The 27,537-nt window shown below is 43.0% G+C and overlaps 1 protein-coding gene across 1 annotated transcript; it reads left to right on the top strand.

Annotated features, from left to right (window-relative positions):
* The first annotated feature begins 1,269 nt into the window (after positions 1–1,269).
* Positions 1,270–24,811, top strand: LOC138950642 (uncharacterized). Its single transcript, XM_070322357.1, has 7 exons — positions 1,270–1,407; positions 4,025–4,281; positions 5,661–5,871; positions 17,246–17,369; positions 19,552–19,772; positions 22,984–23,115; positions 24,131–24,811. Exons 1-7 carry the CDS (start codon positions 1,332–1,334, stop codon positions 24,388–24,390), a joined length of 1,281 nt encoding a protein of 426 aa, XP_070178458.1. The 5' UTR covers positions 1,270–1,331; the 3' UTR covers positions 24,391–24,811.
* The last annotated feature ends 2,726 nt before the right edge of the window (positions 24,812–27,537 follow it).

A 27,537-nucleotide genomic window follows, 5' to 3' on the forward strand; every position in this document is an offset into this window, starting at 1 on the left:
AATTTTATAAAAAAAAAATTTTTTTTACAATTTTCAGATTTTTAATGACCAAAGTCATTAATTAAATTTTAAGCCACCAAGCTGAAATGCAATACCGAAGTCCGGGCTTCGTCGAACATTACTTGACCAAAATTTCAACCAATTTGGTTAAAAAATGAGGGCGTGACAGTGCTGCCTCAACTTTCACGAAAAGCCGGATATGACGTCATCAAAGACATTTATCAAAAAAATGAAAGAAACGTATGGGGATATCATACCCAGGAACTCTCATGTCAAATTTCATAAAGATCGGTCCAGTAGTTTGGTCTGAATCGCTCTACACGCACGCACGCACACACACACACACACACACACACACACATACACCACGACCCTCGTCTCGATTCCCCCCTCTATGTTAAAACATTTAGTCATAACTTGACTAAATGTAACAAAAGAGCCCAGTATTTGTGTTAGCAAAAGTAACATACATTCAAAACAGTGAAAAACACACTAATTACTATTGTTAAACATAAAAATATTAAAGGACTTCTTAAGAAATATGTTCAAAGGCAAAAGATTTTTCATGTTTGTGCCACAAGCTTAATGTTTAACACAATTTAGTATCGCTTTGCACACAGGACTGCACATGAATGAAGGTAATCTGCTAAAGGGAAAGACGTTTCGGTTTGCACGTGACTGTCAGTAATCTGCTCAAGGGAAAGACCTTTCAGTTGCACGTGACTGTCAGTAATCTGCTCAAGGGAAAGACCTTTCAGTTGCACGTGACTGTCAGTAATCTGCTCAAGGGAAAGACGTTTCGGTTGCACGTGACTGTCAGTAATCTGCTCAAGGGAAAGACGTTTCGGTTGCACGTGACTGTCAGTAATCTGCTCAAGGGAAAGACGTTTCGGTTGTACGTGACTGTCAGTAATCTGCTCAAGGGAAAGACGTTTCGGTTGTACGTGACTGTCAGTAATCTGCTCAAGGGAAAGACGTTTCGGTTTGCACGGGCGTGTTAGCGATTGTTTGGGCCAGTCAGCGTCCCTCATGCACCGAAGCAGATATGTCTAAATTCACTTGTAAAAATTGAAAAACGACCGGCAAATTGAAAAAAAAAATATATATATATATATATAATATGCGGGACGTCACATGCGTTTGAATCGGACATTTAGGATGAAAACGTCACTTCAATTTTTGACATTACAAACGTTATAGTAGCGTTACATTTACTGTGACATTTTCGAGTGAACACAAATGATAACAGTTGCTCTCATGGTTAAGGTAATTTGGTGTAATGATTGCACTGCCACTTTGTTGTCAGATCTGATTTGCAGCAAACTTTGAAGATGCCGTTGTCATCAGCCTTGTTCCTACCTCTGGTGCTGTTCGTCAGTGTTGTCACCTTTGAGTTCTCACTGGCAGGTATGATTAACATGGATACTCATTATACCTAACACTCAAGGTGACACCCAGAAATGCAACCAATAAAAACACTGATATCACTGTTGAACGACCTACGTCATATTTGGTGTACAATTACTTGAGATTATCCATGATCAGGTCATATAGTGGACAATGGGTCTCCCCCATGGAGGATTGCCTTCGTGTTGCTGCCGCAATACTTGTTGTTTTATCGGTCGGGCGCCTGTGCCTCTTTACGCGCTTTTCCAAGCCAATAGGTTTCACGTATTCATGCGCGAGTTCGCGCGAGATTCGGAGATGTTCTAGAACGTCACTTGACATTTTGACTCGCAGTGTAAACAGACCTGTCGGGTAGTCTTTTGGCATCGTCTCGGACTTGAGAGGTAAGAAAAGTTTTCTATTGCTTGTTCTCGCAACGTAATATGATTATGTTTTAATGCACCAAAGCGTTTTATTCGGAAAACCTACTATTGAGGTAAAAATGACTGATAATGGAGTTGCAATTTCTGCTGCGGAAATGTGCGTGGTTGAACGAGAGCTATTTTTGGTCTTGACCTTGACGTGTTGTGTTTTTATTGTCTTGGGTTCATACGTAATTTTAATGTTGAATCGTTGCCTCGCCCCAGTGTGTATCGTTGCCTCGCCCCAGTGTGTATCGTTGCCTCGCCCCAGTGTGTATCGTTGCCTCGCCCCAGTGTGTATCGTTGCCTCGCCCCAGTGTGTATCGTTGCCTCGCCCCAGTGTGTATCGTTGCCTCGCCCCAGTGTGTATCGTTGCCTCGCCCCAGTGTGTATCGTTGCCTCGCCCCAGTGTGTATCGTTGCCTCGCCCCAGTGTGTATCGTTGCCTCGCCCCAGTGTGTATCGTTGCCTCGCCCCAGTGCGTTCTCGCATCACTTGTTTGTTCAACTTAGATTGTATTCGTTGATGTATCGTTATAAGCATATATTTTGTGTTCTTCAGGAACCTGTGTGGGCAATCCCCATGCCTTGTTGTTATGCGCTGTCATCACTAGGAGAAGACGAGGTATGCACATATGCATTGTGAATATTGTGTTTGTAAGAAAGTGTGTATGACAACCTATGGCGAAATGTGCAATTGTTGTAAACGAAGAACAAATTGTGATCAGATTGAGCATTGTCATTTTATTCAACTTTAAAATGATAATGTCATAAATGCAATGTTAAACAACATATGTGATAAAGTAAAGCATAATGAAAAGGTGATAGATGCTATTATAACTGTACATCATCTTTTAGCACTTGTTTTTATGCTTTTAATCATGACTGTTCCTTTGATTTTATTGCAGTCTTTTACGGCCCTGTATGAATTGAGAATAAAAGAAGTTTTACAATCATACATTCGTCTTACGTCTTGTGAGAGGCAGCGATTGGTAAATAGAGCACACCACTTGTAAGCGTGAGTTAAACACGAAGGGATTCTTTTTTTTAAGTCAGTTTGAGTTCAACGAATTATCTTCATAGTTGGTGCGCATTAGCTTACGTTTTGGTATACTGGTCTAACGATATTATACCTACTTTGATCTTCTCTCTAAAATGTGTTCTAAATAACCCCTCCGAACGTTTGCCTGTCTGGGGGGTTGCCCTGAACCTGGCTGACATTGCTGTCTTCAAGTCACCGATGATATGGGGGTTATTTTGCCATCTCCGACCTACAGATATGTTAAATGGAACAAGTCTTCAAGGGTTTAAATCGGGTGCGTTTTGCTACCGCTCAATTATTCAAACCTCGTACTGCTGAGTCTAACCCCAAATTCGTAAACACAATGTTTTGAAAGAGCATACCACTTAAAGTTGTTGACTAAAGAAATTGACGATTTAATACATTTTAAAAGTAGGTGTAGTTAAACCTACAACAATGGTCAACATGTAGCTTCTCCATGTCAACGGCACATGACTGTTCAACCAAATACTTAGAAACAACAACAATGACTGTTCAACATGTAGCTTGTCCATGTCAACGGTACATTTTGTTTGTTTGTTTGCTTAACGCCCAGCCGACCACGAAGGGCCATACCAGGGCGGTGCTGCTTTGACATATAACGTGCGCCACACACAAGACAGAAGTCGCAGCACAGGCTTCATGTCTCACCCAGTCACATTATTCTGACACCGGACACCAACCAGCCCTAGCACTAACCCCATAATGCCAGACGCCAGGCGGAGCAGCCACTAGATTGCCAATTTTAAAGTCTTAGGTATGACCCGGCCGGGGTTCGAACCCACGACCTCCTGATCACGGGGCGGACGCCTTACCACTAGGCCAACCGTGCCTGTCAACAGTACATGACTGTCCACCAAATACTTAGAAACAACAACAATGACTGTTCAACATGTAACTTGTCCATGTCAACGCTACATATGACTATAACTAAATGCTGAGAGACAACACGCTTGTCCATGTCAACGGTACATATGACTATCCACTAAATGCTGAGAGACAACACGCTTGTCCTTTTCTGTGTTAGGCGTGCATGTGTGAAATAGAGATAAGAGCCATGACAATAAAACAAGATGGTACAGAGGACTTCCAATGTAACTTCAACACTAATTTAGAATGTTTCCATCTGAATATTTTCCTTTCTATGATTTCTCTCAGACGAGAAAGCATGCTCCATTGGACGTTACGGAACACTGACAATGTTCAACGGAGAAACAGCGGACGTGGAGCTTCCCTGTAAGTATCGTCTCGCGGACTTCACGTGCGGGGACTACCGGGTCAAGGTGACTCCAGGCAGCGCGGTAGACCAGGAAGACAGTCACCGTTTCTCCTCGAACACCGTGTTGGTCAAAGTGGTCAACGCTAATACCAGTGAATTCGTGGGGATACAAACCTCAGTGAGACGACTGGACAAGGTTTGGAGTGACCATAGACACACATCTGCTAGCCGCACGTTTAACTAGGGGTTACAAACCGAGTCTCAGTGGATATTCAACAGAATGGTTGAAGTTAGTTGATCATGAACAATTTGAGCTTTAGCGAGATATTTCATGACCGCGAACTAAGAACATTACTTTAAATATCCGCTGAAACGAGGTGTGTACGTATTCTATTTACTTTTATTTTTGAGTCAGGTTTTTTTTTTCTCGGAAAAAGGGAGATTTTGTGCCACAGGGTGATCAAAGCATAATCACTCTGTCAGACTTCTGGCGCAGTTGGGCACGATGATCAAACTTGATGCGCGGTGGTATCGTTATGTCATAATAATTTGATTCTCTTCACACTTCCAAGCAGTTACTTTGGGTTGGACAGAAATCGAGCACACATTTATGATATAAGATAAGATTAGATAACGTAAGAAAACTTCAATGTCCATGTTCATTGTACATAAACATGGACATTTGTCTTGTTGCGCCTCACTGGCCTACTTATAACACAGAGACAGCGACCAAAAAGAATAATCGTACATAAACACAGTTCTAAGAGGAACCGTTACAGTATGTGCCATTCAAAGGTGTTGAATGTTAGTGTGAATGTGTTTCATCAAGTTCGTATTGCTGTTTACACGAAAAGATTTCATTGGTCAGCTAACCTCATTGGAGACGGAATGGTACTTTAAATAGATTTAAATAAATGTAGTTGTCTACTAAGTGGAACAAGTATAGAAATGTGGTCGTTTATCGGATAGATATGTAATCATGTTGATGTTGTTTTGTTGTTGTTATGGTGGTGGTAGTGGTGACAGTGGTAATCATGGTGGTGCGGTTGACATTGTTGTTGTTGTTGTTAATGATGATGGCTTTGGTGATTATAATGATGCTTTGTGTTGCGGTTGATGTTGTTTACGACAGGAAATGCATAGTGCTAAACCGATTCTTGTATGATAAGACACGATCTGTTCCCCTTTTTTTAGAACGGAACCTTACGCTTTGATGTTTCAGAAGAACTTTTGTTGAACTTCGTGAGAAACACGCTAATGTGAACGAGACTTGCCAATATAAATATGTGACCCTCCACCACAAAATGAGTCGCATGTCACCTCTCGCAGTTCTGCGCTAGGCTTAATATAAGTCCGGGGAGTGTCTGGTAACAGTGTGAGGGTCACCTTAGTCACAGGCTTATAACTCAAACAGTTTTCGCTCTTTCTTAAAACGGTTTTCACCACTGGATAGAGCATAAAAACTCTTTAGGAACATGTAAAAATATGAAAATCATGCAAAGATGACATGCGACTCAATCCGTGGTGGAGGGTCACATATGTCCTGATCTAACGCATGCTCTTTCTGCAATCCAGTTTAGCGAAAACAGAACCACCAACCCCTGGCAAGTGAGGGAGGGCTCTAAGAGCGTTGTGGACTTCGCAGACTACGACCACTCCAGGGCAGCTGCTGTGTTGAGGAAGGACGGAGTCTTCAGCGTGGAGTTCAGCAGTGCGGAACGGAGCGTGGTCGTCTCGTGCTCGGACCGAGAGTTTGTATCGGAGGGTCTGCCAGAGTCACTGTGTGGTACGGATATCTGCCTGTTAGCATAGCTGCGGGTTGTGACTGTATCTTTCACTGTACTTATCTCCTTAACATGTAAACGTAGCTTTTAAAATGATAAATCTAAGCCGAAGATAGCTTGGTTAAAACCGATGAGCAGCATTGTCTTTCTGACTACAAGTGATCAGCGCCCTCTTTCTTTCTTTCAGTTGTGAGCATCCCACTGTAAAACGTGCGAGTGAAAAAGAGTCAAAGAAAAGTTTACGCATTTGTTTAAAGATGTGTAAGAAAATGCTTAAAGAATTATCTCTCTCTCCCACTCGATCTCGATCTCGATCTCGATCTCTCTCTCTCTCTCTCTCTCTCTCTCTCTCTCTCTCTCTCTCTCTCTCTCTCTCTCTCTCTCTCTCTCTCTCTCTCTCTCTCTCTCTCTCTCTCCCACTCGTCACTCGATCTCTCTCTTTCTCTCTCTCTCTCTCTCTCTCTCTCTCTCTCTCTCTCTCTCTCTCTCTCTCTCTCTCTCTCTCTCCCACTCGATCTCTCTCTCTCTCCCACTCGATCTCTCTCTCTCTCTCTCTCTCTCTCTCTCTCTCTCTCTCTCTCTCTCTCTCTCTCTCTCTCTCTCTCCCCCACTCGATCTCTCTCTCTCTCTCTCCCACTCGATCTCTCTCTCTCTCTCCCACTTGATCTCTCTCTCTCTCCCACTCGATCTCTCTCTCTCTCTCTCCCACTCGATCTCTCTCTCTCTCTCCCACTCGATCTCTCTCTCTCTCTCTCCCACTCGATCTCTCTCCCACTCGATCTCTCTCCCACTCGATTTCTCTCTCTCTCTCTCTCTCTCTCTCTCTCTCTCTCTCTCTCTCTCTCTCTCTCTCTCTCTCTCTCTCCCACTCGCTCTCTCTCTCTCTCTCTCTCTCTCTCTCTCTCTCTCCCTCCCTCTCCCTCCCTCCCTCCCTCCCTCCCTCCCTCCCTCGGTATTACATACCGGTACGACCAAACTAAGGTATCAATAAATTACTGTTGTGCAGCGGGTTGAAAGAATACCCTATACCTCGGAGATATACCTTCACTAGGTCTCAACGACGTCACGTGACATGTTATATGGTGGAAGAGAATGCTGTCGCTTATTTTCCACCCTCAGTTCGGTAAGACTGAAACGATGCTCAGTCACGGAAAGAACTATCCAAACTTGCAAGCACAGCCGCGGTTGTCCTGTAAGTTCCCGATCCATGTTAAACCCTCATCCTCAAAAGGAAAATAAGCGACAGCATTCTCTTCCACCATATAACATGTCACGTGACGTCGTTGAGACCGAGTGAAGGTATATCTCCGAGGTATAGGGTATTCTTTTAACCCGCTGCACAACAGTAATTTAACGTTACCTTAGTTCGGTCGTACCGGTGTGCAATGTCCTCTCTCTCCACTCGATCTCTCTCTGTCTCTCTCTGTCTCTCCCACTCCTTCTGTCATGATTGGCGTAATCATTTGGACTCGAGTGAGCGTCTATCACTGTATGGAAAATATAAAGCCTGTTTTGAAAAAGAACGTTATGTGGACATTGTATGGAAAGATGTGTACAGAAATGTCATCGTTCAATTTAGAATGGGCGTTTCACAGATAAATGAGACTGTGCCAAAAGGTGACGTTTTCATGTCAGTATGTCCCAAATGACATCACCAGTACATTTTTCATTCTATCTAATCTGTTTTCGTTCTATTTTTTCTAATAACATGCGTTAACAATTGATTGCCAACTGGAATGGAAGAGCACAAAAAGTGTAACTTGATATGTAGTTTCTCTAGAGGGAAAAACATCTTCCACTTTCATGTCAGTGTGTCCCATGCAACATACATTTGCCAAACAGCTATGTGCAAGTAGATTATTTGTTAGTGGTATAGAAAATACTGATCAACAATTAAAGTCAGTTTTCACATTCATTTTCTACCTATTTCTTATTTGTTTATTCTGTTGGCAATGGTGAAATGTCAGCAATCGTGTGTCATTCGGGACAGTAGACATGACACCTGACCTTTTGGCACAGTCTCAAATATCCAGACCACAGATATCGCTTCCAAAATTCAACAGAAAACAAGTGTTGCCCCTTTTGTGAAGATAAATTAGAGACCGAAATCCAATTTTTTTTTGAATGCCAAACATATTGTGAGTTAAGAAAAAATATTTAGCACAGTTTTTAAGTGTTGGTGATCAGTTGGGCATTATGATTACCATGTTTAAAAAACAAGACACAGAAACAATTGTAGATTTAGCAAAGTTTTTGTTTTTTTCATTTCAGTTAAGATTGTCAATGTTAAATAATAATGAGGATTAATTGTCGCTGAAGGTTTTGTTGTTGCTGTATTTATTGTTCGGTTGTATGTATATATATTAGGCAGCATTGATGTGCAAGATTATAGATAGAGGAAAGCTTGGAACAAACCACTGTGTATTTTGCATACGTTTAAATATCATGTTTTCTGTTTTTTCCTGTGATTCATGTGTACCCCCCATTGAAAGGGGCTGTAGGCCCATATTCAATTAAACTGTCAGTGTCTCTCTCTCTCTCTCTCTCTCTCTCTCTCTCTCTCTCTCTCTCTCTCTCGCCCACTCGATCTCGATCTCTCTCTCCCACTCGATCGATCTCTCTCTCTCTCTTTCTCTCTCTCTCTCTCTCTCTCTCTCTCTCTCTCTCCCATTCGATCTCTCTCTCTCTCTCTCTCTCCCACTCGATCTCTCGATCTCTCTCTCTCTCTCCCACTCGATCTCTCTCTCTCTCTCTCTCTCTCTCTCTCTCTCTCTCTCCCACGCGATCTTTCTCTCTCTCTCTCTCCCACTCGATCTCTCTCTCTCTCCCACTCTCTCCCACTCGATCTCTCTCTCTCTCTCACTCGATCTCTCTCTCTCTCCCACTCGATCTCTCTCTCTCTCTCTCACTCGATCTCTCTCTCTCTCTCTCTCCACTCGATCTCTCTCTCTCTCTCTCTCTCTCTCTCTCTCTCTCCCACTCGATCTCTCTCTCTCTCTCCCACTCGATCTCTCTCTCTCTCTCTCTCTCTCTCTCTCTCTCTCTCTCTCTCTCTCCCACGCGATCTCTCTCTCTCTCTCTCTCTCTCTCTCTCCCACTCGATCTCTCTCTCTCTCCCACTCGATCTCTCTCTCTCTCTCTCACTCGATCTCTCTCTCTCTCTCACTCGATCTCTCTCTCTCTCACTCGATCTCTCTCTCTCTCTCCACTCGATCTCTCTCTCTCTCCACTCGATCTCTCTCTCCACTCGATCTCGTTCTGTCTCTCTCTCTCTCTCTCCCACTCGATCTCTCTCTCTCTCTCTCTCTCTCTCTCTCTCTCTCTCTCTCTCTCTCTCTCTCTCTCCCTCGATCTCTCTCTCTCTCTCTCTCTCTCTCTCTCTCTCTCTCTCTCTCTCTCTCTCTCTCTCTCTCTCTCTCTCTCTGACTCTGTCTCTCGCTCAATAAACACATTAACATTTATTTTTTTTATATTAAACATACCAATGAGCACATTATTTTACACTTTGAAAACAATGAATTAGTGCACGAAAATCAAACAGGTTTAACCCCAAAACACTAATGTGAAACAGTTTATTTGACCAATGACTGACCAATTAACTATAACCTGTTCTGTGCTGCTATTTGTTGACTTTACTAAAGCTTTTGACCTAATTGATTGACAACTAATTCTGGTTACATGTTAAAATCTAAAGTACTTTTTTTTTAAACCAATCACACTCTTGTAAACAAACATAAAGGTTTGGAGCACCACAAGGTTCTATGTTTGGTCTTTTACTATTTTCAATCTATTATAACGACCTTCCAATATTTGTAAAGTACATGTGCATACTGTGGCAGATGATACTACAATTCATTCCGTTCACCAAGATCTTATTGAAATAGCAAACAATCCTCCAAGAAAACCTTAATCGATTGCTATAATTATCAGAACTACACCATTTGTCACTGAACCCAAATAAAACTAAATGCATGCGTCTAACCACGAGATAAAAACGACCAAATTTATCAACTAGATTTTCGACATTGCAAATACGAAATCAAGATGGAACCAAAGTCTAAAGCCATAAAGTCTTGGGAATAACCCAGGGATCGCGTTTACGCACGATTTTTGCGTATTTGACGCATTTTAAAAGTCGCTGACGCGTTTTTTTCGCCGCGCCGCGTAAGCCATACGCAAAAATATTGTAACTTTTTCTTGTCTTCACGCAGCGCTTTTGCTCTGACTTAATAATCACCCGATCCTGAAACTGACTATAGGGCTCGAGAAGTGACGACACACATGAAATCTGCGCGTCAAAACTAAAGTCCGTTTCTTTTTGCATCGAAGTATCGCAAACGAACGTAACGAGGGTATTACCAGATAATGTCTTGTCGGATAATGAAACAGACATTAGCTGCTCTCCCATCTCGCGCTTCCAAAAGGCGGAAAGTGTGTCTAGTCGTATTAGAGCGGGAAACAAACTCGCAAGGCCCGAAGGTTGGAGACAGCAGGGGTGTTATTCGACAGGCGTGCGCGGAGTTCGACAGGAAAACTCGCCGTATTTAGGTAAGGAGTGTCTTTAAGTCTTTCGTGCGTGTTTTGTTTGTGTCTGTACGTGTTTTTGTAGTACGCAAAAATATTGGTCCGTGACGCGTTTTTTTCGTTTCGTTGCGTATGACTTACGCGTTTTTTAAAAAGCTAGCGCGATCCCTGATAACCATTGATAATAACCTGTCTCAGTCACAAAATCAAAACGCTTTGCAAAAGCTCATCTAAAAAACATATCAGGTTTTAAAGATTAAACAGTTTTTAACCTACGCACAAGGAAAGATAGAAATTAATTCTTTTAAAAATACATCTCTTCCCACGTATGATTATAAAAGATTACAGTTTCTTCCTATCAAATTAGGATTTTCCTATAACAAAGGTGTAATAATTGATATTTATCCTACATACGTGAGAGAGACACCCGTGAGATAATAATCGTTCAAATCACACGTGTGTATATCATGTAAATGAGGTCATGTCAAGCAAGTCTGGCAGGGACCTGTTTTTCCACTGCTTATGATGCTAAAGTCACCGAGACAAACGTCATTATAGAAACAAAAATTGCGCTCGCTAATTACCCTCGATGAATCTTTAGAACTAACACGTCACGCCACACTTTCAGAGTGACGTTTCTTTGCTTTGACGTAATAGATTGCACTGTGCCGAGGCTTTACAAGAGATCGAGGTTCCAAAACAAGCGTCTTCAATTTAGCTGCTTCGTCTGCAAGACATTTTCAGTAAAATACACGTAAGTACAGTATGTCACACGCATTCCTTCTTTGCCACTACTAAAAGGTACTGAACTTGTCAAATCCAGGTGCGCGGAGCCCCTGGGGCTTTTAGCCATACCTCAGGCAGCTATCCGTTAGAAGAACTACCAAGTTTCATTGACTTGCACCCAAAGAGTCAAGAACTGCGATTTTTTTTACGAATTAATTTCGTACTCGGACCCGGCTGGTCTTGGCCTATTTTTGGATCTAAATTTAGATCAGGTAGATCACCACATCATGCACAAAAGGACACGTCACTAGCAAACTATGTCAGACGTCATCATGAGTTTGTGTAAAACAAAATGGAGGCCGGAATCACTCAGTTGAATCGAACTCCGACCAAACACCACGTAATAACTAGGTTAATTTATGCACAGATGTCGTCGTTGGGTAGTTTTGGGTTTGTTTTACTACCATATGAGGATTTTTGAACTGTAAATACACTTAGCTGCAACAAAAACGCAAAACGAAGGCTGTGAGCTGCACTGTGCCTTTAAGCAAACGTGTGCAAGATTGTATGTTACACGCTTTGATGCCGAAATCAATTATTTTGATTATGCATTTATTTCTGAAAAATGTTACCTTCACATACATTCAGTCACTACCTTAAACACTTATGTTTTCAGTATTCATTTCAAGTGATCACGAACGTAAAAAGATGGGTATCAAAGTGTTGTTACATTTTGTTGTGCATTCTGAATAGTGTGCCAACAGGCCTTGGTCAGTCAATCACGTTTTATCTGTGTACTAAGTGTTTGACGGAAAAATAATAACACCAACCCCGTTCTCCTGTATATTACTGAAAGCCCCATTTTCTTCTTCATTCAATTTCTGTTTTCAAAAGCTTCGTCAACTTTCCACTTACACGACAAGCTCCCTTTACCAAGCTTCAATTAAGAACCCTGAATACGAAAGGTCAAAACAAAACAATAGGTACTACTTTCACTATCGTCGTCTGCAACGAAAACCGAAAATGGAGAAACGCTTTGCTACGTTCACAGAGGACGAAATTTCAAAGAAAAGATCGAACCTTACACCTGTGACAAGGAAAAGTTGCATAGACAGTTCCGTGCGGATCTTACCACGTATCAACGTACATCCGATGCTCAGGACCTACAGATAGGTGACGCTTTGGCGATTGAGGCTTCGTCTTCAGCTCTAACACGCACCAGACAGTCAGGCAGGTCTAATCTGCACCAGCGGTGTTGGAAGGTTTTGATTTAGAAACACTCGAATGTTACTTCGACGAGATAAACGAACCAAAAGTCAAAAGTGTGCCCCAAATTCGGAAAATATTCTTTCAAAACGGCACTGTAAAAACCATCAACATCACTGTGAGAAAATAAACAATACAAACACAACCAGTTCCCCTGTGGAACATTTCGGGTGGACTTTCCCACGACCTGACCTACAAAAATCCTCCGTGTTCGTTCGCGCTTTGCATTCAATCCGTGTTAGTGCGCGTGTGTGTTTGTGTGTCACGTTTAGCTTTCGTTGGTATGTGCTGTTTGGTTCAAAATAAGTTTATCTTTTTTCATTGAAAGATTCAGAAACGTTGGTTAATACTTTGTTGAATGCATTCAACCAGAAAAGACACGAAACGCATTGAATCTATCTTCTGCGCGCATGCGTGTGTAGGGGATGTGTAAAAGGCCAATTGAGTTTTTCAGTCTTGTTTTGTGCCTGTTATTTCGTCCCCCAAAACTCTTTTCTGTCTTTCTATGCCTATGCTGTGAGACATAATCGCTATTACGAGTTATTCGTGTGACAGAGAGTTTTCTTGCACACTCGACTGCTGCTGTCTGCGGGTAATGTAGAATAAACAGAATACTACATGGCTTGCTGTGTCGTACCAGATTTACACTCGTTGCTTTTTCAAATAGTGAACAGCTCGCTTTCGCTCGCAGTTCAATATTTAAAAAAACAACTCGTGTAAATATGGTACGACACAGCAAGCATTCTCTATATACAATTAATAATGATTACACATTAACATGCTTCCATTTGAAACTTCGAGGTCTTCATCGGGAATTGACGCCCCGGCGACGGAGGGCTTCAATTAGATTTTGGGAGGGCGTCAATCCCCGATGAAGACCGAGAAGTTTCAAATGGAAGCATGTTAATGTTATTGTAATTCAATCTGACGACGATCTCTTTCCTGCTTTCATGCGGTTGTAAACAGACAGAATTGGTTCTGTTCTGTTCACACACTACTTTCAGTCCACCTACCTGCAAGGGTCAAGTCCCAAGAAATATGTCTCTGTATTCCTATCGTATCACTCTGCTCCTGTTTTGTTTTCTTTCACACTCATTTTCCCTTCTTTTTTGACGGGTTGGACAGCAAACTCTAAAACAAATTCTTTTCATCACAAAAGCGATCTTTGAAATTGACTGACGTAGTCCAGAAGAATTCATGCATCAACTTACGTCACGTATTCGACGTCATCACTTCGCATACCTTATGGTCTCGGTATTTCGTTGGCCTTCATATTTCCTACTTGTAAAATGACCCTCAAAGCTAACCGAGACTAGTTGAGGCTGTATCAATGCGCCTCGCCAGCAGGTTGTTAAATGGATTTTTTTAGCGAGTGGTTATCAACAATTAATGACCGGTAATTTTTAATGAGTTGGGGCATTCTGACCAATCACAGGATCTGTTTTATTAAAACGCAAACTTGATTGAATTACAATAATAATTGTCAGTAAGTACTGGTGTCACATGACTGATGTTAACCAGTTGATTGGCTAATGGCGATGCGCTAAAACTGTTAGCGCACTCCAAGAGTGCGCTAACTTTTCCCCAAAGCGTATTCTTCCGCCCTTTGCCTAAGCGAGACTGTACTCTCATCCTCAGAATTAATAAATGACATGTAGCATATATTCTTCACAATACCAAATGACCATAAATTTCCTGCTTCTCAATTAAAGCAGAAGTGGGTTTTTTCTGACAGATTGCATGTGCCTGTGCCACAGTTGCCACTGATCTAAAAATAGAACCCGCTGTGTCTAATTTTTTAGTCTCGACTTGCGAAGATTCTTCTCATAATTATGTAGCTTATTATCCACATTACCAAATGATGAGTTAGTATACAATTCCCAGCAGCTAACAGAAAACACAAGTGTTATTGCGATAACGTACCAGCTAGATCAGCATTTGGAAGTAGCAGACTACACTGAAATACGACTGCATCAGTTCAGTAAATGAATGGTTTCCGAATTATTATTTCAAGGCAAGAACAATCGGAATCGAAAACGTGCAGGGTTTAGAACGTTCTTACCATAGATAGGACTTATCACCAGCCTGCCTCAAGCGTGCAGACTCAGTGCAACGTGACGAGCAATTTTTGTTTTTGAAATGAGACTGCAGTGGTTCGATTGCCATAGCCTAGCAGACGACATAAACCCCGCTCAGCAAATTAACATGTTGGGCAAATGTGAACGATACAACGATGGGGATATAATACGTGTAGGGTTCAGAGCATTCTTACCGTTCATATTTAGTACCAGACTCCCCGATGAGTGAAAATACCACACGAGAAACATGCCACATTTATTTTGAAAATGTGCTAACCGTCGACCTTGGGGTTAGTCAATTCAAGGGGAGTCAGAAATTAAAACAAGAGTTTGCGTGTGACAAAAGCACGACACGCTTGAGACAGCCCACACAAAAGTAGATCTTCCACGACCTGATCACACAGTTATGCCTATTCAAATGCGCGTAGCAAAATGTGCGTGCTGTATCTTCTTTTTTCTCTGGCGGTACTGACAATATCGTTATTGAAACAATCCCAGTGCACTAAGGGATTTATAGAGCAAATCTCGAAAATAATTATTGAAATCAGCGCAATGCGCGTCGTTCAATTATGAATTTTCTCGATTTTCTCTATAAATCCCTTAGTGCACTGGGATGTCTCAATAACTTAAATAATAAAACAATTCTTTTATGGCGCTGTTCACCGCCAAATGGCAGTCTCATGGCGCTTTACATTAGACATTAAAATTTAACATTTTACATAAAAAGTTTTCTCATAAGAAATAACATACAAGCATTAAAAACAATTCATAGACAACGACCACTTATAGTTAAATATACAATAATCTAGAAAAAAATTTTTAAAAAGATGAGAAAAAAAATTATGTCAGGGAATGCATCTTTCCTCATTGCTTCAAAGTTACAACATAAATATATCAATAACATAAAACACATGGATTATTCAAACCCAAAGAATTGACCTGTACAAGTTCAGTCTCTCATATTCGTGGGGCCTTGTGTGGAACTCCATTCCTGATGTATTTAAGTCACAAACTCGATAAGAACGCTGTCTCTTTGTTCAAATAATCTTTATTCAAACAATGACCACGGTTCTGCAATCAAAGAAAGGAAATGAACTATGTTGACTAATAGCATTAGGCAACATGGAACTAACTATTGATGTACGATTATGACTCAGCTAAATGTGTAAAGATAAAGATACTGTGCATGGACAGAAGCTTGTGACTATGCATGAATAACACTATGATTGAATTATGAAGTAGCTTAATTGCATAGAACAGAACTTACAGATAAATGAGGTGAAAGGTTCTTTCTGCAGTGCACGTGTTTCATTTGCGGCCATCTTTGATCTAGAGCTTTCAAGGAGTAATGTCCCTTGACTAAACTGTCTATTTGCAGGAATAGATCGTAATCAGTTATCTCCCCCCAAGTCTTTAGTCAGTACTACTAAAGGCTGAGGATAAAGGAATGGGTGTTGGACGGGCCAGTAATAAGATGGCGTTAAGGAATATAGTCATTGAGCCATTTGGGTGCATGAACAGTACGGCCGGAGCGTCTGGGCTGATGGGTAGAACTCTCCGGCTGGGCTCCTGATGAAACAGTGGGGTTGGCGGCTGGAATATCATGCTGCGGTCTGATCCTTGGTGTGGCGGTGCGTTGCCCACAGGGACTCTGGGTTGGGCGGGTAGGCGTAGCAAGAGCGCTCTGGGGTACACGCATCTTGGGCGATAGTTGGGGTGTAGGAGGTGTTGGGCTCACGGCGTCGTGGGAGGGTTGGTCATGGTTCGCACAAGTGGGTGCTTGGGGAAGGTTGACAGGGGGTGGGATCACATTGCCCGAGGTCCCATGCTGTGCTGTTTGCGGAGTGATTATACTGGGTGCAATGGGTTGAGTGGGCGCAGTGGGAAGGGGCATGTCAATGGTGATGGTTCTTGTTGTAGAGGGGAGGATAGCAGGTGAGTATTTCCTGAGGAATTTGCGGTTGCGTAGAGTGACTCTGCCTGATCCATCTACTTTTACCACATATTGGTCGAATTGGCGAACCTCGATCACTGTCCCAGTCTTGTCCCACTTGAGTGGGTGGGGTCCAACCTGATTTTGGACTCGGACGTAGTCGCCAACTTTGAGGGGTGGTAGTCGTTTTGTCCTTTCGGACCATCGTTCCCAGTTTTGCATGTGGCGGTTGCGTAGGGCGGACTCTCGTGCGGCCAGTGTTTCACGCCATGTGCGGTGTGGTTGGTAGTTTCCTGGGAGTATGGGGATGAAGTCCCTGATTGGATGGCCAAAGATGCACATGGCAGGGGATAGTTTGGTGTCGCGGTCAGGGGTGTTTCTGTTCTGTAGCGTGGCCCTTTGAAAGGCATCTGTATCAAGGTATTTGCAGGAATAGATCGTAATCAGTTACAAACCAATGAACCAACTTTCAAGAACCCTGTCATACTGTCTCTCTTGCACAATTTGTAAGTACAATTGTTTTGTAGCTGATAAAGTATTAGTACTATCTGATTGTATTGAACCACATGATTCTACACAATGCACAAAGAGCATTTATTAGGCAAACACAAAATGTGTTATAATTTTCCATCATTGCCAATGCATCATATAATGCATTTGAAATGTCTTATTGATTGCTGGACATGTTGATTATATTGATGTGTTATGTAGTAAGCCGGATAACGAAAAAGCAGGTTGGCGTTGCGAATTCTGTCACCCTCGAAATATAAAGTTCCATTCAATTCAATTCAATTCTCTCTCTAACGCCCCACGTTTAAAAACGTGTCCATGTGCTTTCAAATCATGCAGGGGACGAGACAACGACTGACGCCATGAACAATGCGATGGTGACCCTCTTTCCGGGGCAAGGGAATATGACAGATGACGCGCTCGTCAGTTACATCGTGCTGAATCACGACAATGTCGTTCAGAGGTAAGTCACAACATTTTATTCAAACATGGCTGCTTGTTTTCTAATCTAAATTGGAATGCTCTCATGTAATAATCAAACGTGACCGCTCAGTATACATCATTTGCACTCGTCTTCTACTCGTCGACGTCAACTAGTAACTGGTTTCGTCTAAATTTGCTGTAAATGTTCTTCGTCTGTACAAATTCAGCATAGACAACTGGCATGAAAAGGCGAAGGAAGTTAGTTAACTGTTGCTTTTATGGTCCAGCGGACCGTTTAGGCCAAATCAGGACCCCGGGCGAAGGAAGGGCAAGCGAAAGCGGAATTGTATGTTCTGGTTTCCAGGCAGTAACAGCTGAGTGTGGTGGATTTATTTGCACCAAAGAGAGAAGGACTTGACACACGTTTTTGTCACAGTGAATCGTGCAAGTGTCCAAGTAAATGTGAAAACTTAAAGGCAGTTTCAGACACGTAAGCATTGCGTACAAACACAACGTAGAGAAGTATCAAATATAAGCTTGGACGTGCTTTCTTTTATTACAGTGACTCTCTGCTGGGACGTGACTTAGTCGGTATTGCGCCGGCCTTAAAACCAGTTAGTTGCTATCGGCGTGGGTTCGAACTCTGTGATTCCAAGAATCAACGTTTGCAAACTTCTTTCAGGTGTCCGAACACCACTGTGCGCATACATGCACACGATAAAGATCCTAAGCTATAACCGCAACAATCGCAGGACTCGGAAACCACGAATACATGCAGGAAAACATGGGTGGCACAGTTTTGCAGAGAACTTCCTTGTGGTAACTCCTCAAGAACAAAAGGATATACTCATACATGCATACAATATAGAGAAAGCAAAACACCCGTCTGCTACTTGTTGTAGTCCCAGGGGTTGTGAATCTGGACCAATTCATGTCTAGTACGTGTGAGGGGGATGTCATCTCGACACGTACACGTCTTGGCAACACTTGCTGTATTTACTAGGTCAGAACGCGCTTTGAAATCTAAATATATAACTTGGGGGAGAAAGTTCGTTCACACTATCATTTAAAAAAACCACGTTTCAATTTGCTCGCCTTGTTATTCCTCCCAGTTGATGTTTAGCGTGATTACAAATACCCTCTCGTGCTTTCACATACTGGCCCAGGCACCAATCAGCCGCTACTCTCAGAACATGCGCACAGCTTCCTAGCATTATGCCGGTCTGAATTTACTTCGCATTTTCCACATTTGTGACCCTCCACCACGGGATGAGTCGCATGTCACCTTTGCATGATTTTCATATTTGTACATTTTCCTAAAGAGATTTTTATGCTCTATCCAGTGGTGAAAACCGTTTTAAAAAAGAGCAAAAACTGTTTGAGTTATAAGCCTGTGACTAAGGTGACCACTGTTACCAGACACTCCCCGGACTTATATTAAGCCTAGCGCAGAACCGCGCGAGGTGACATGCGACACATTCCGTGGTGGAGGGTCACATTTTTCCTCGTTTTCTCAAACAGCTTGAGCCTTCCTAGCAATCTGCCAGTCTGTGTCTCTCACAATGTTCATCTGCCAGTCTGTGTCTCTCACCATGTTCATCTGCCAGTCTGTGTCTCTCACCATGTTCATCTGCCAGTCTGTGTCTCTCGGCATGTTCATCTGCCAGTCTGTGTCTCTCAGCATGTTCATCTGCCAGTCTGTGTCTCTCACCATGTTCATCTGCCAGTCTGTGTCTCTCACCATATTCATCTGCCAGTCTGTGTCTCTCACCATGTTCATCTGCCTGTCTGTGTCTCTCACCATGTTCATCTGCCAGTCTGTGTCTCTCACCATATTCATCTGCCAGTCTGTGTCTCTCACCGTGTTCATCTGCCAGTCTGTGTCTCTCACCATGAGAACAAACCCTTATCATGAAAATACTACTATCCGCTACTCAGTCATTGCACGCAACACACACGCATTACCTCCCTCTAAACATTGTTCAGCAGCATGATATAGTATGACCTATTTATCTCCGATCAACCTCATTTATTGTACAATGTGTTTTCCTACGTACTATGTTAACTTACATTTCCTACTTTATGAATGTGGTTTCTCGCCGTGCATTCTGTACAATATGACACTGGAATAATCCAGTGTATGAATTTAAAGTTACATTTTCCCTTGAACCTTGCTCATGAATGCGATCGGGATGAACATTGACTTGATGTCAATGTTGCAGTGCAACCTGCAAGAACCTGGCCAGCAAATTCACAAGCTGTCAATACAAGGAGCAAGCCGCGATGGAGTGCGTGGCCATCTTCGCTGATCCATCGCAAGCCGAGTGCCTGGCAACGTCAGACACGTCCCTGGCAGACTACTATTTCGACTGTCTGACGTCTGTGTGTGATGGCGACACCTCGGCTGTGGATCCCATGAACAACTACATCAGTGACAACTGCGGTAAGCGCTTGTAACTAACACAAATCACTGGCGACTGTTTATTTACACTATAATCTCTAGCAATACATAGAATTTATTCTGTAGTAGAAGCAATTCTATTTTGGAATTCTATTATAGAAGCACTTAAGACCGAAATGATATTTGGAGACACAGATATGTATTCAGCATTATTACAGTCTATGCTTCCCATCATAAAAAAACTAGGCAGATGCGTTTGAGAGCAGGTCTTTCTGATGAGGCTGTTGATTGTAAAACCAATTAGGGGGAAAGTCGCTAAACCTGGAACAGTTAAGGAGAAATAGCCGTACCAGACAAAAACATTTGATTTTGCAAAGCGTTCTTTATATTGTCACATACTAGACTCTATCAGTAAATAAACGAACCACATAAAATAAAATAAAAGTCACGCAACTCATCAGACTGATCATAATAAAAATGTCTGCATTTGTTCCAGGTTGGACGCATGGGTGTGTAAAGTGGAACACTGTGTTGTCAAACTCGGAACACATACAAACACACCCTGACTCTCTTTCTAGCTCTGTCTGTGTCTCACACACACACACATATACACCCTCACACTCTCATTCACACACAAACAAGCACACATTGCCACACACACAAGATAAATGAATACGTCATAACATTTTGATTAAGCCATTTTATGTAAATGTCTTTTTTTTAACATCATATTTTGATTTTTACCAAGGAAATAACAAATCGGATAACAAATTTAAGCCTTAAATGTAAAACAAAAAGATAAATAAGGGCTAGGTCTAAAAAGGACTGAAAAACAAAACCTTAAAAAAAAAAGGAAAAAATAGGCAAAGAACCGATTTCGCAGACAATGTCCTTTGTCTTCTACTGTCAGCGCAGCCATCGTGTGATTACTGTGTGTACTTCTGGCACTATAACATATCCTCAGGGGAGTTGGTGCCACACATGAAGCAGTACCACGACATTTCGCAGCTTCATTTGTACCCCTCTTCTGTTGACAAATAGATATAAAAGGGCTACCTGCTCAATTGTCTAAATGTAAAAATCATTACGCGTAAAGTCTCAAAGAAAATAACTAAGAACAGATTTAAGAACAGATTTTGCAGACACACAAAAATTGCTAAGTACAGATTTCGAAGTCCTTTTGTCCGCTGCTGTCAGCGCAGTCCTCGTGTGCCCACTGTGTGCACCTCTGGCACTGTATCATGTTCTCAGGGGAGTTGGTGCCACACATGAAGCAGTACCAAGTGCTTTCCCCCGGGATAGAACGCATCGTCGAGAATGTTCTCCTTTTTTCCCTCTGATCAGAAGATATTCCCTTCTTGTTTCTCTGAGCAGTGTGTGTGTGTGTGTGTGTGTGTGTATTTGCGCCCGTTGCGTGTGTGTGTGTGTGTGTGTGTGCGTGTGTGTTTGTGTGTGTGTGTATTTGTACGTGTGTGTGTGTGCATGCGTGCGCGCGTGTGTATATATGCGTTGGTGGGTGTGCAATGCCATGCCAAAGGTATTGCACTTGATGTCAATCATGATTGACACAAATTTTTCAAACAAGCATATCCGCACGCACACACACACACACACACACACACACACACACACACACACACACACACACACACACTACTAGGGTAACAACACTAAGGTAACACCACTAGGGTAACAACACTATGGTAACACCACTATGGTAACAATTATAACACTATGGTAACACCATTAGTCAAACACCACCATGGTAACACCACTATGGTAACAATTATAACACTATGGTAACAACACTATGGTAACAACACTATGGTAACAACACTATGGCAACACCACTATGGTAACACCACTATGGTAACAATTATAACACTACGGTAACACCATTAGTCAAACACCACCATGGTAACTACATTATGGTAACAACACTATGGTAACACCAATATGGTTTACCGTTAGAGCCTACACCTTCTCACCGTACTAATGCCCATCACGATCACGAAAACAAATGACGATCACGATCACAAGACTTGATTTTTTTGTCATCACGGATCACGGGCAAAGTCCCATCACGATCACAGAAATGGAAATTTCGGCAATCACGGTCACAGAAAGGTCAAAAAACGATCACGAGTTTAAACCCTTTGGGGTCCTCATGACGTATTGTCTTTGCAGTGCAAGGGCGGATCCAGGATCTTAAGGAAGGGGGGGGGGGGGGCACCCGCACTCTTTTGCACAAACTTGACGGCATGAAGCGCCTGAATTGAGGGCATGAAGCGCCTGAATTGAGGGCGTGAAGCGCCTGAATTGAGGGCATGAAGCGCATGAATTGAGGGCATGAAGCGCCTGTATTGAGGGCATGAAGCGCCTGAATTGAGGGCATGAAGCGCCTGAATTGAGGGCGTGAAGCGCCTGAATTGAGGGCATGAAGCGCATGAATTGAGGGCATGAAGCGCCTGTATTGAGGGCATGAAGCGCCTGAATTGAGGGCATGGATCGCCTGAATTGAGGGCATGAAGCATGTGTGAGTGTGTGGGTGTGTGTGTGTCTGTCTGTCTGTCTGTTTGTCTGTCTGTCTGTCTGTCACTGTGTGTGTGTGTGTGTGTGTGCGTGTGTTTTGTGTGTGTGTGTGTGAAAAAGAGGGAATACATGTGTGTGGGGGGGTGCGTGTGCGTGCGTACATGCGTGTGTATGTGTGTGTGAGAGAGTTTGTGTGTGTGTGGGTGTATGTGTGTGTGTGTGTGTTTATGTTTATGTGTAAGCGAGAGACAGAGAGAGAGTTTGTGTGAGTTTGTGTATGTGAGTTTGTGTGTGTTTGTTCGGAAGGGAATATGTGTCCGTCTGTCAATGTGCATATTAGTGTGTGTTTTGTGTGTAGGAGATGTGCATGTGAGGTTGTGCTTTGTGAGCATGAATGTTGCGTGTATGAGCGTGTGTGTGTGTGTGTGTGTGTGTGTGCATTTCGCGTGGTCTCTATCACTTTGTCACTATTTCTTTGTCTTTGTATATTTGTGTCTAAAGTGCTCTCTCTAGGCTGAAATGGACTCGCGTCTCATTTTCTAGGTTCATATATGGCGTTGAGTTAAGACTTTCAAAAACTGGAATGTATGTGGCAGATCCATTTTTCCGAGAGACTTATATCACATACAGACAGCTGACAGTCTCAACACATGATCTTTTCTTTCCATTGAAGACGCAGTGTCTTACCAAACCACCACCTACCCTCCTGAGGTGAGTTTAGCACCATGGCTGGAAAGAGCATGTGGCTCTGACGGTGACTGCCCTGACGGCATCCACGCTACGTGTTTCGCGGGCAAGTGTCTCTGTACTCTCGGCTACTACTACTCCAATGGACAGGCCGTCTGTGTGAAAGGTGAGTGTTTGTTGTGGGTGGATGTTGGATGGATTGCTTTCGAGGACGTTAAAGTAAACTTGGCCAACAAAATATTGCGACAAATTTCACACGCAATTTAAAGCATTAATATCCCGTTAGGAAATTGATTGATACAAACACTGCCACAGTTTGCATGTAAGCACTGACGCACATTCGCTTGGCCTGTAAACACGCTTGCTATGTTTAGGACGATTACTGCGCCACGACTAGCACATCTACGCCAGAGGTTACACAATCACATGACACTTGGGCAATACCTGTATCAAACATTTGTCTCTAAACATGAAACTTGGGCAATACCTGTATCAAATATTTGTCTCTAAACATGAAACTTGGGCAATACCTGTATCAAATATTTGTCTCAAAACATGAATAGTTATGTATGTTTTTGGGACACAAAGTGTACACTCCTATGAAGGGTTTGAAACTTGTTTGGAACATTGCGTCACATCTGTAAGTGTCAAACCAATTCATTCGGTTATTGCTGAAAAACAGCGCTTTGTGTCATGACACCGCTCAAACTCGATACCTATATCAGTAGGACTAGCATAGCACACACAATAGTGTAAGCTAGCTCAATCAAACATGTTCTGTGTGTGTGTGTGCGCGTATGTGTGTGTGTGCGTGTGTGTGTGCGTGTGTGTGTGTGTGTGTGTGTGTGTGTGCGCGTATGTGTGTGTGTGCGTGTGTGTGTGTGTGTGCGTGCGTGCGTGCGTGCGTGCGTGCGTGCGTGCGTGTATGTGTGTAAGTGTGTGTGAGTGTGTTTCTGTGTGTTTGTGTGTGTGTTAGTGTGTGTGTGTGCGTGTATGTGTGTCTGTGTGTGTGTATGTATGTGTGTGTGGGTGGGTGTGTGTGTGTGTGGGTGTATGTGTGGGTGTTTGTGTATGTGTCTGTGTGGGTGTTTGTGTGTGTGTCTGTGTGTGTCTGCCTGTTATGACTGGCTGTCTATATCTATCTCAAAAGAAGGAGAAGTATCGCTGTACTTTCTGTTCAGATTGCCCTGTGGCCGACCAGCAGGGCGAGTTCCTTGTCTATCCAGGCGTTTACATGAATGGACACAACAAGGCGAGATTATCTGTTGACAAGCGAGGAGATTGCCTGGACGCGTGTGTAGCAGACTCTAGCTGTACAATTCTGGATACGTTTATCATGTCGAACGGTTATGTTTGTTTTTTGTACTCAAGCCCTCCTCGCCAAGACTCGCCTGTCTATAGATATCCTAGTGCCTTTGTGTACCAGAAACGGTGCGCGTAGTCTTGTAAGGAACCACGGTAGACCAACACTGCGCCATTTGCCCCCCTCTCCCCACCTCCTTCTCCTCTCCCCCTTTTTGTATTTGCTGTTTGGTTTGTTATGCGTCAGATGTCATATTTCGATCAATTATAAAAGAACATTTCTTCACTGACTTATTTACGTGAGATTTGATTTGTGATTGAATACACGTTTTCATAACCGCTGCCCATGCTTCATCGAAGGACATTTTAATTCATCAATCGAAATATGAAACATTATTTTGAGTAATTCCACACATTAACACAAATCTACAGGTTTTATTGTCAAGACGAAGATGCTTAGCTCCTTCACTGAATTTACTCTTGCGTGGTACCTTGGCCTCTGTTGGTTTTGCCGGGGTGTGGTAGCCTTACACGAGCTACAATAAAAGTATTGCATTCAATTGTGTGTTTGCATTTATATCAGTGTGTGTGTGTGTGTGTGTGTGTGTGTGTGTGTGTGTGTGTGTGTTCGCGCCCGTTGCGTGTGTGTGTGTGCGTGTTTGTTTGTGTGTGTGTATGTGTGTGTGTGTGTGCGCGTGTGTGCATGCGTGCGCGCGTGTGTATATATGCGTTGGTGTGTGTGGGTGTGCAATGCCATGCCAAAGGTATTACACTTGATGTCAATCATGATTGACACTAATTTTTCAAACAAGCACATCCGCATGCACACACACACACACACACACACACACACACACACACACACACACACTACCAGGGTAACAACACTAAGGTAACACCACTACGGTAACAATTATAACACTATGGTAACACTGTGAATTAAAAAAAATTAAACCGCCCGGCACTACAAGGCATTTATTATTGTTTTTTTATAAAGACATTAAAATGTTATAGTATTTGAGTCTTGACTTGCGATTTATTTTAATTAATGAGCACAACAAAAAAAACTCCCCCCCCCCCCAAAAAAAAAAAGAAATAGTATACTGTGTGTTATAAACTGAACAGGAAAAGCGCGCATGATTCATAAAAATACACTAAAAAAAATATGGCATTGACGGGGCTCGAACCAGCGACTTCAAAGACGGCGCCGCAGTCCTATCCACTGAGCTCAGCGGACATCTGTCAAAATCGAACTAACTAGGAAACATCTATTTTGTGAGACACAATACTCACGGCAGTCGTTGTGTGAATTAGGTCAGTTCGACCTTCGCTTTCCCCGCTTGGCGTGCTATGCACGGAGTTCTACCGACCTCATTTTTGTTTGTTTTGTTTTTTTTTTGGGGGGGGGGCGACTTTTCACGCAGGCCATAGTCAGTTATACGCTAAAGAAGAAATCATGTTGATATGACCAGCTCCCAGTCTTTGCCTTCGGGGCTGTACAGACATGCAAACGCATGAACACTTATGCAGGTACGCATGGAATCACGCTCGGGAACTCACAAACGCATTTTTGTTCGCACATACGGGAGCGTACACACACACACACACACACACACACACACACACACACACACATACGCACACACACTTACACACACACACTCACATTCACGCACAATGTACAAACGCACACACACGAACACACACACGCAAGCACGCACGAACACACACGCACACGTATACGGACACACACACACACACACACACACACACACACACACACACACATTCACGCACAATGTACAAACGCACACACACGAACAGACACTTAAACGCACATGCACACACACAAATTAAACCCGCACGAACGCACACACGCATGCACGCGCACACACGAACAGACACACACACACACACACACACACACACACACACGCACATTCATGCACACACGCACACACACGAAGACACACGTTAACGCACACGCACAAAAACAAACTACACATGCACGCACACACGCATGCACGCGCAAACACACACACACACACACACACACACACACACACACACAGTGACTTAGACTACACATATATTTACCATTTTCCAGTGATGCCAGAACGGTAGTAGACGCGATCATCTTCGTTGACCCCCCACACAATCTTATTACCCACATCCAACTGAACGAGGGAACCTGAAAAGCAGTCCAAGAGTTCACGCAATAAATGAGGTAATTATATATATTTTATAGGCACCCACAAGACAAGACAAGAGTTACCCGGCATTGCACGATCCTGGCTTCGTTATCATTCTACACTGGAACGCCGAAGAAGAAGAAGAAGTTATCATTCTACTGAAAGTAACATCCTAAATATCTTTAAAGATTTAAGCATGGACTTCAAAGTTTGGCAGCGATTACAAATTGGATGTCTTAAACACTCGATATACGGGATGTGACGTGTCTAACTTCTTCTTTGTTAAGTGCCAGGAGACCGAATTAGATTTGCTTTCAGTGGCTGACACCTGTTTTTAGCGGAGTGAGCCCTTTTTGTTATTTAATGTTACCTATGTATGGTTTTTCTTCTTCAGCGTTCCAGAATGTTCTGGTTACGTGTGTTCTCCCAAACTATACTCTGAGAGCATAGTCAGCTTCACTCCGATTTCGTTGGGTAGGCATGCTGGGTATTTTTGTGTTACCATAACCCACCGAACTCTGACATGGATTACAGGATCTTTTCAGTGCGCACTTGGTCTTGTGCTTGCGTGTACACACGAAGGAGGTCAAGTCACTGGCAGGTCTGCACATACGTTGACCTGGGAGTTCGGAAAAATCTCCACTCTTAACCCTCCAGGCGTCAGCGACCGGGATTCGAACTCACAACCTCCCGATTAGGAGGCCGACGTCTTACCACCACGCCACTGCGCCCGTCAGCCCAATGTGTGGTATTTCGCAACCCTGTACCCTTCCCTCCTCATCCAGTCGCTACCCTGGTGATGAATCCGCCCTACATGTTCTCATTGTAGAGGATCGTGCCGACTGCCCTCCCTCAGTGTTGCAAGGTCTTGTCATCGATATATATATCGGCTGTTCTTAGCTTGTGTTTTAGCATGAGTTAAAAATAGCCCAGCAGAGGGAATAGTTTGGCTACCAACAGCTGCTGCTGTGTAATCTTTGCTGTGGGGAAAGAATGAGTGCTAAAGATAGCCTGCAGCTAAAGTAGCAGAAAGGAAGCCATGTGAACAGCCATGCATGCACACCTGCCCCCCCCCCCCCCACATACCCCCTCCC

The sequence above is a fragment of the Littorina saxatilis genome, linkage group LG16, assembly GCF_037325665.1.
Source record: "Littorina saxatilis isolate snail1 linkage group LG16, US_GU_Lsax_2.0, whole genome shotgun sequence".
In the NCBI taxonomy this organism is placed as follows: Eukaryota; Metazoa; Mollusca; class Gastropoda; order Littorinimorpha; family Littorinidae; genus Littorina; species Littorina saxatilis.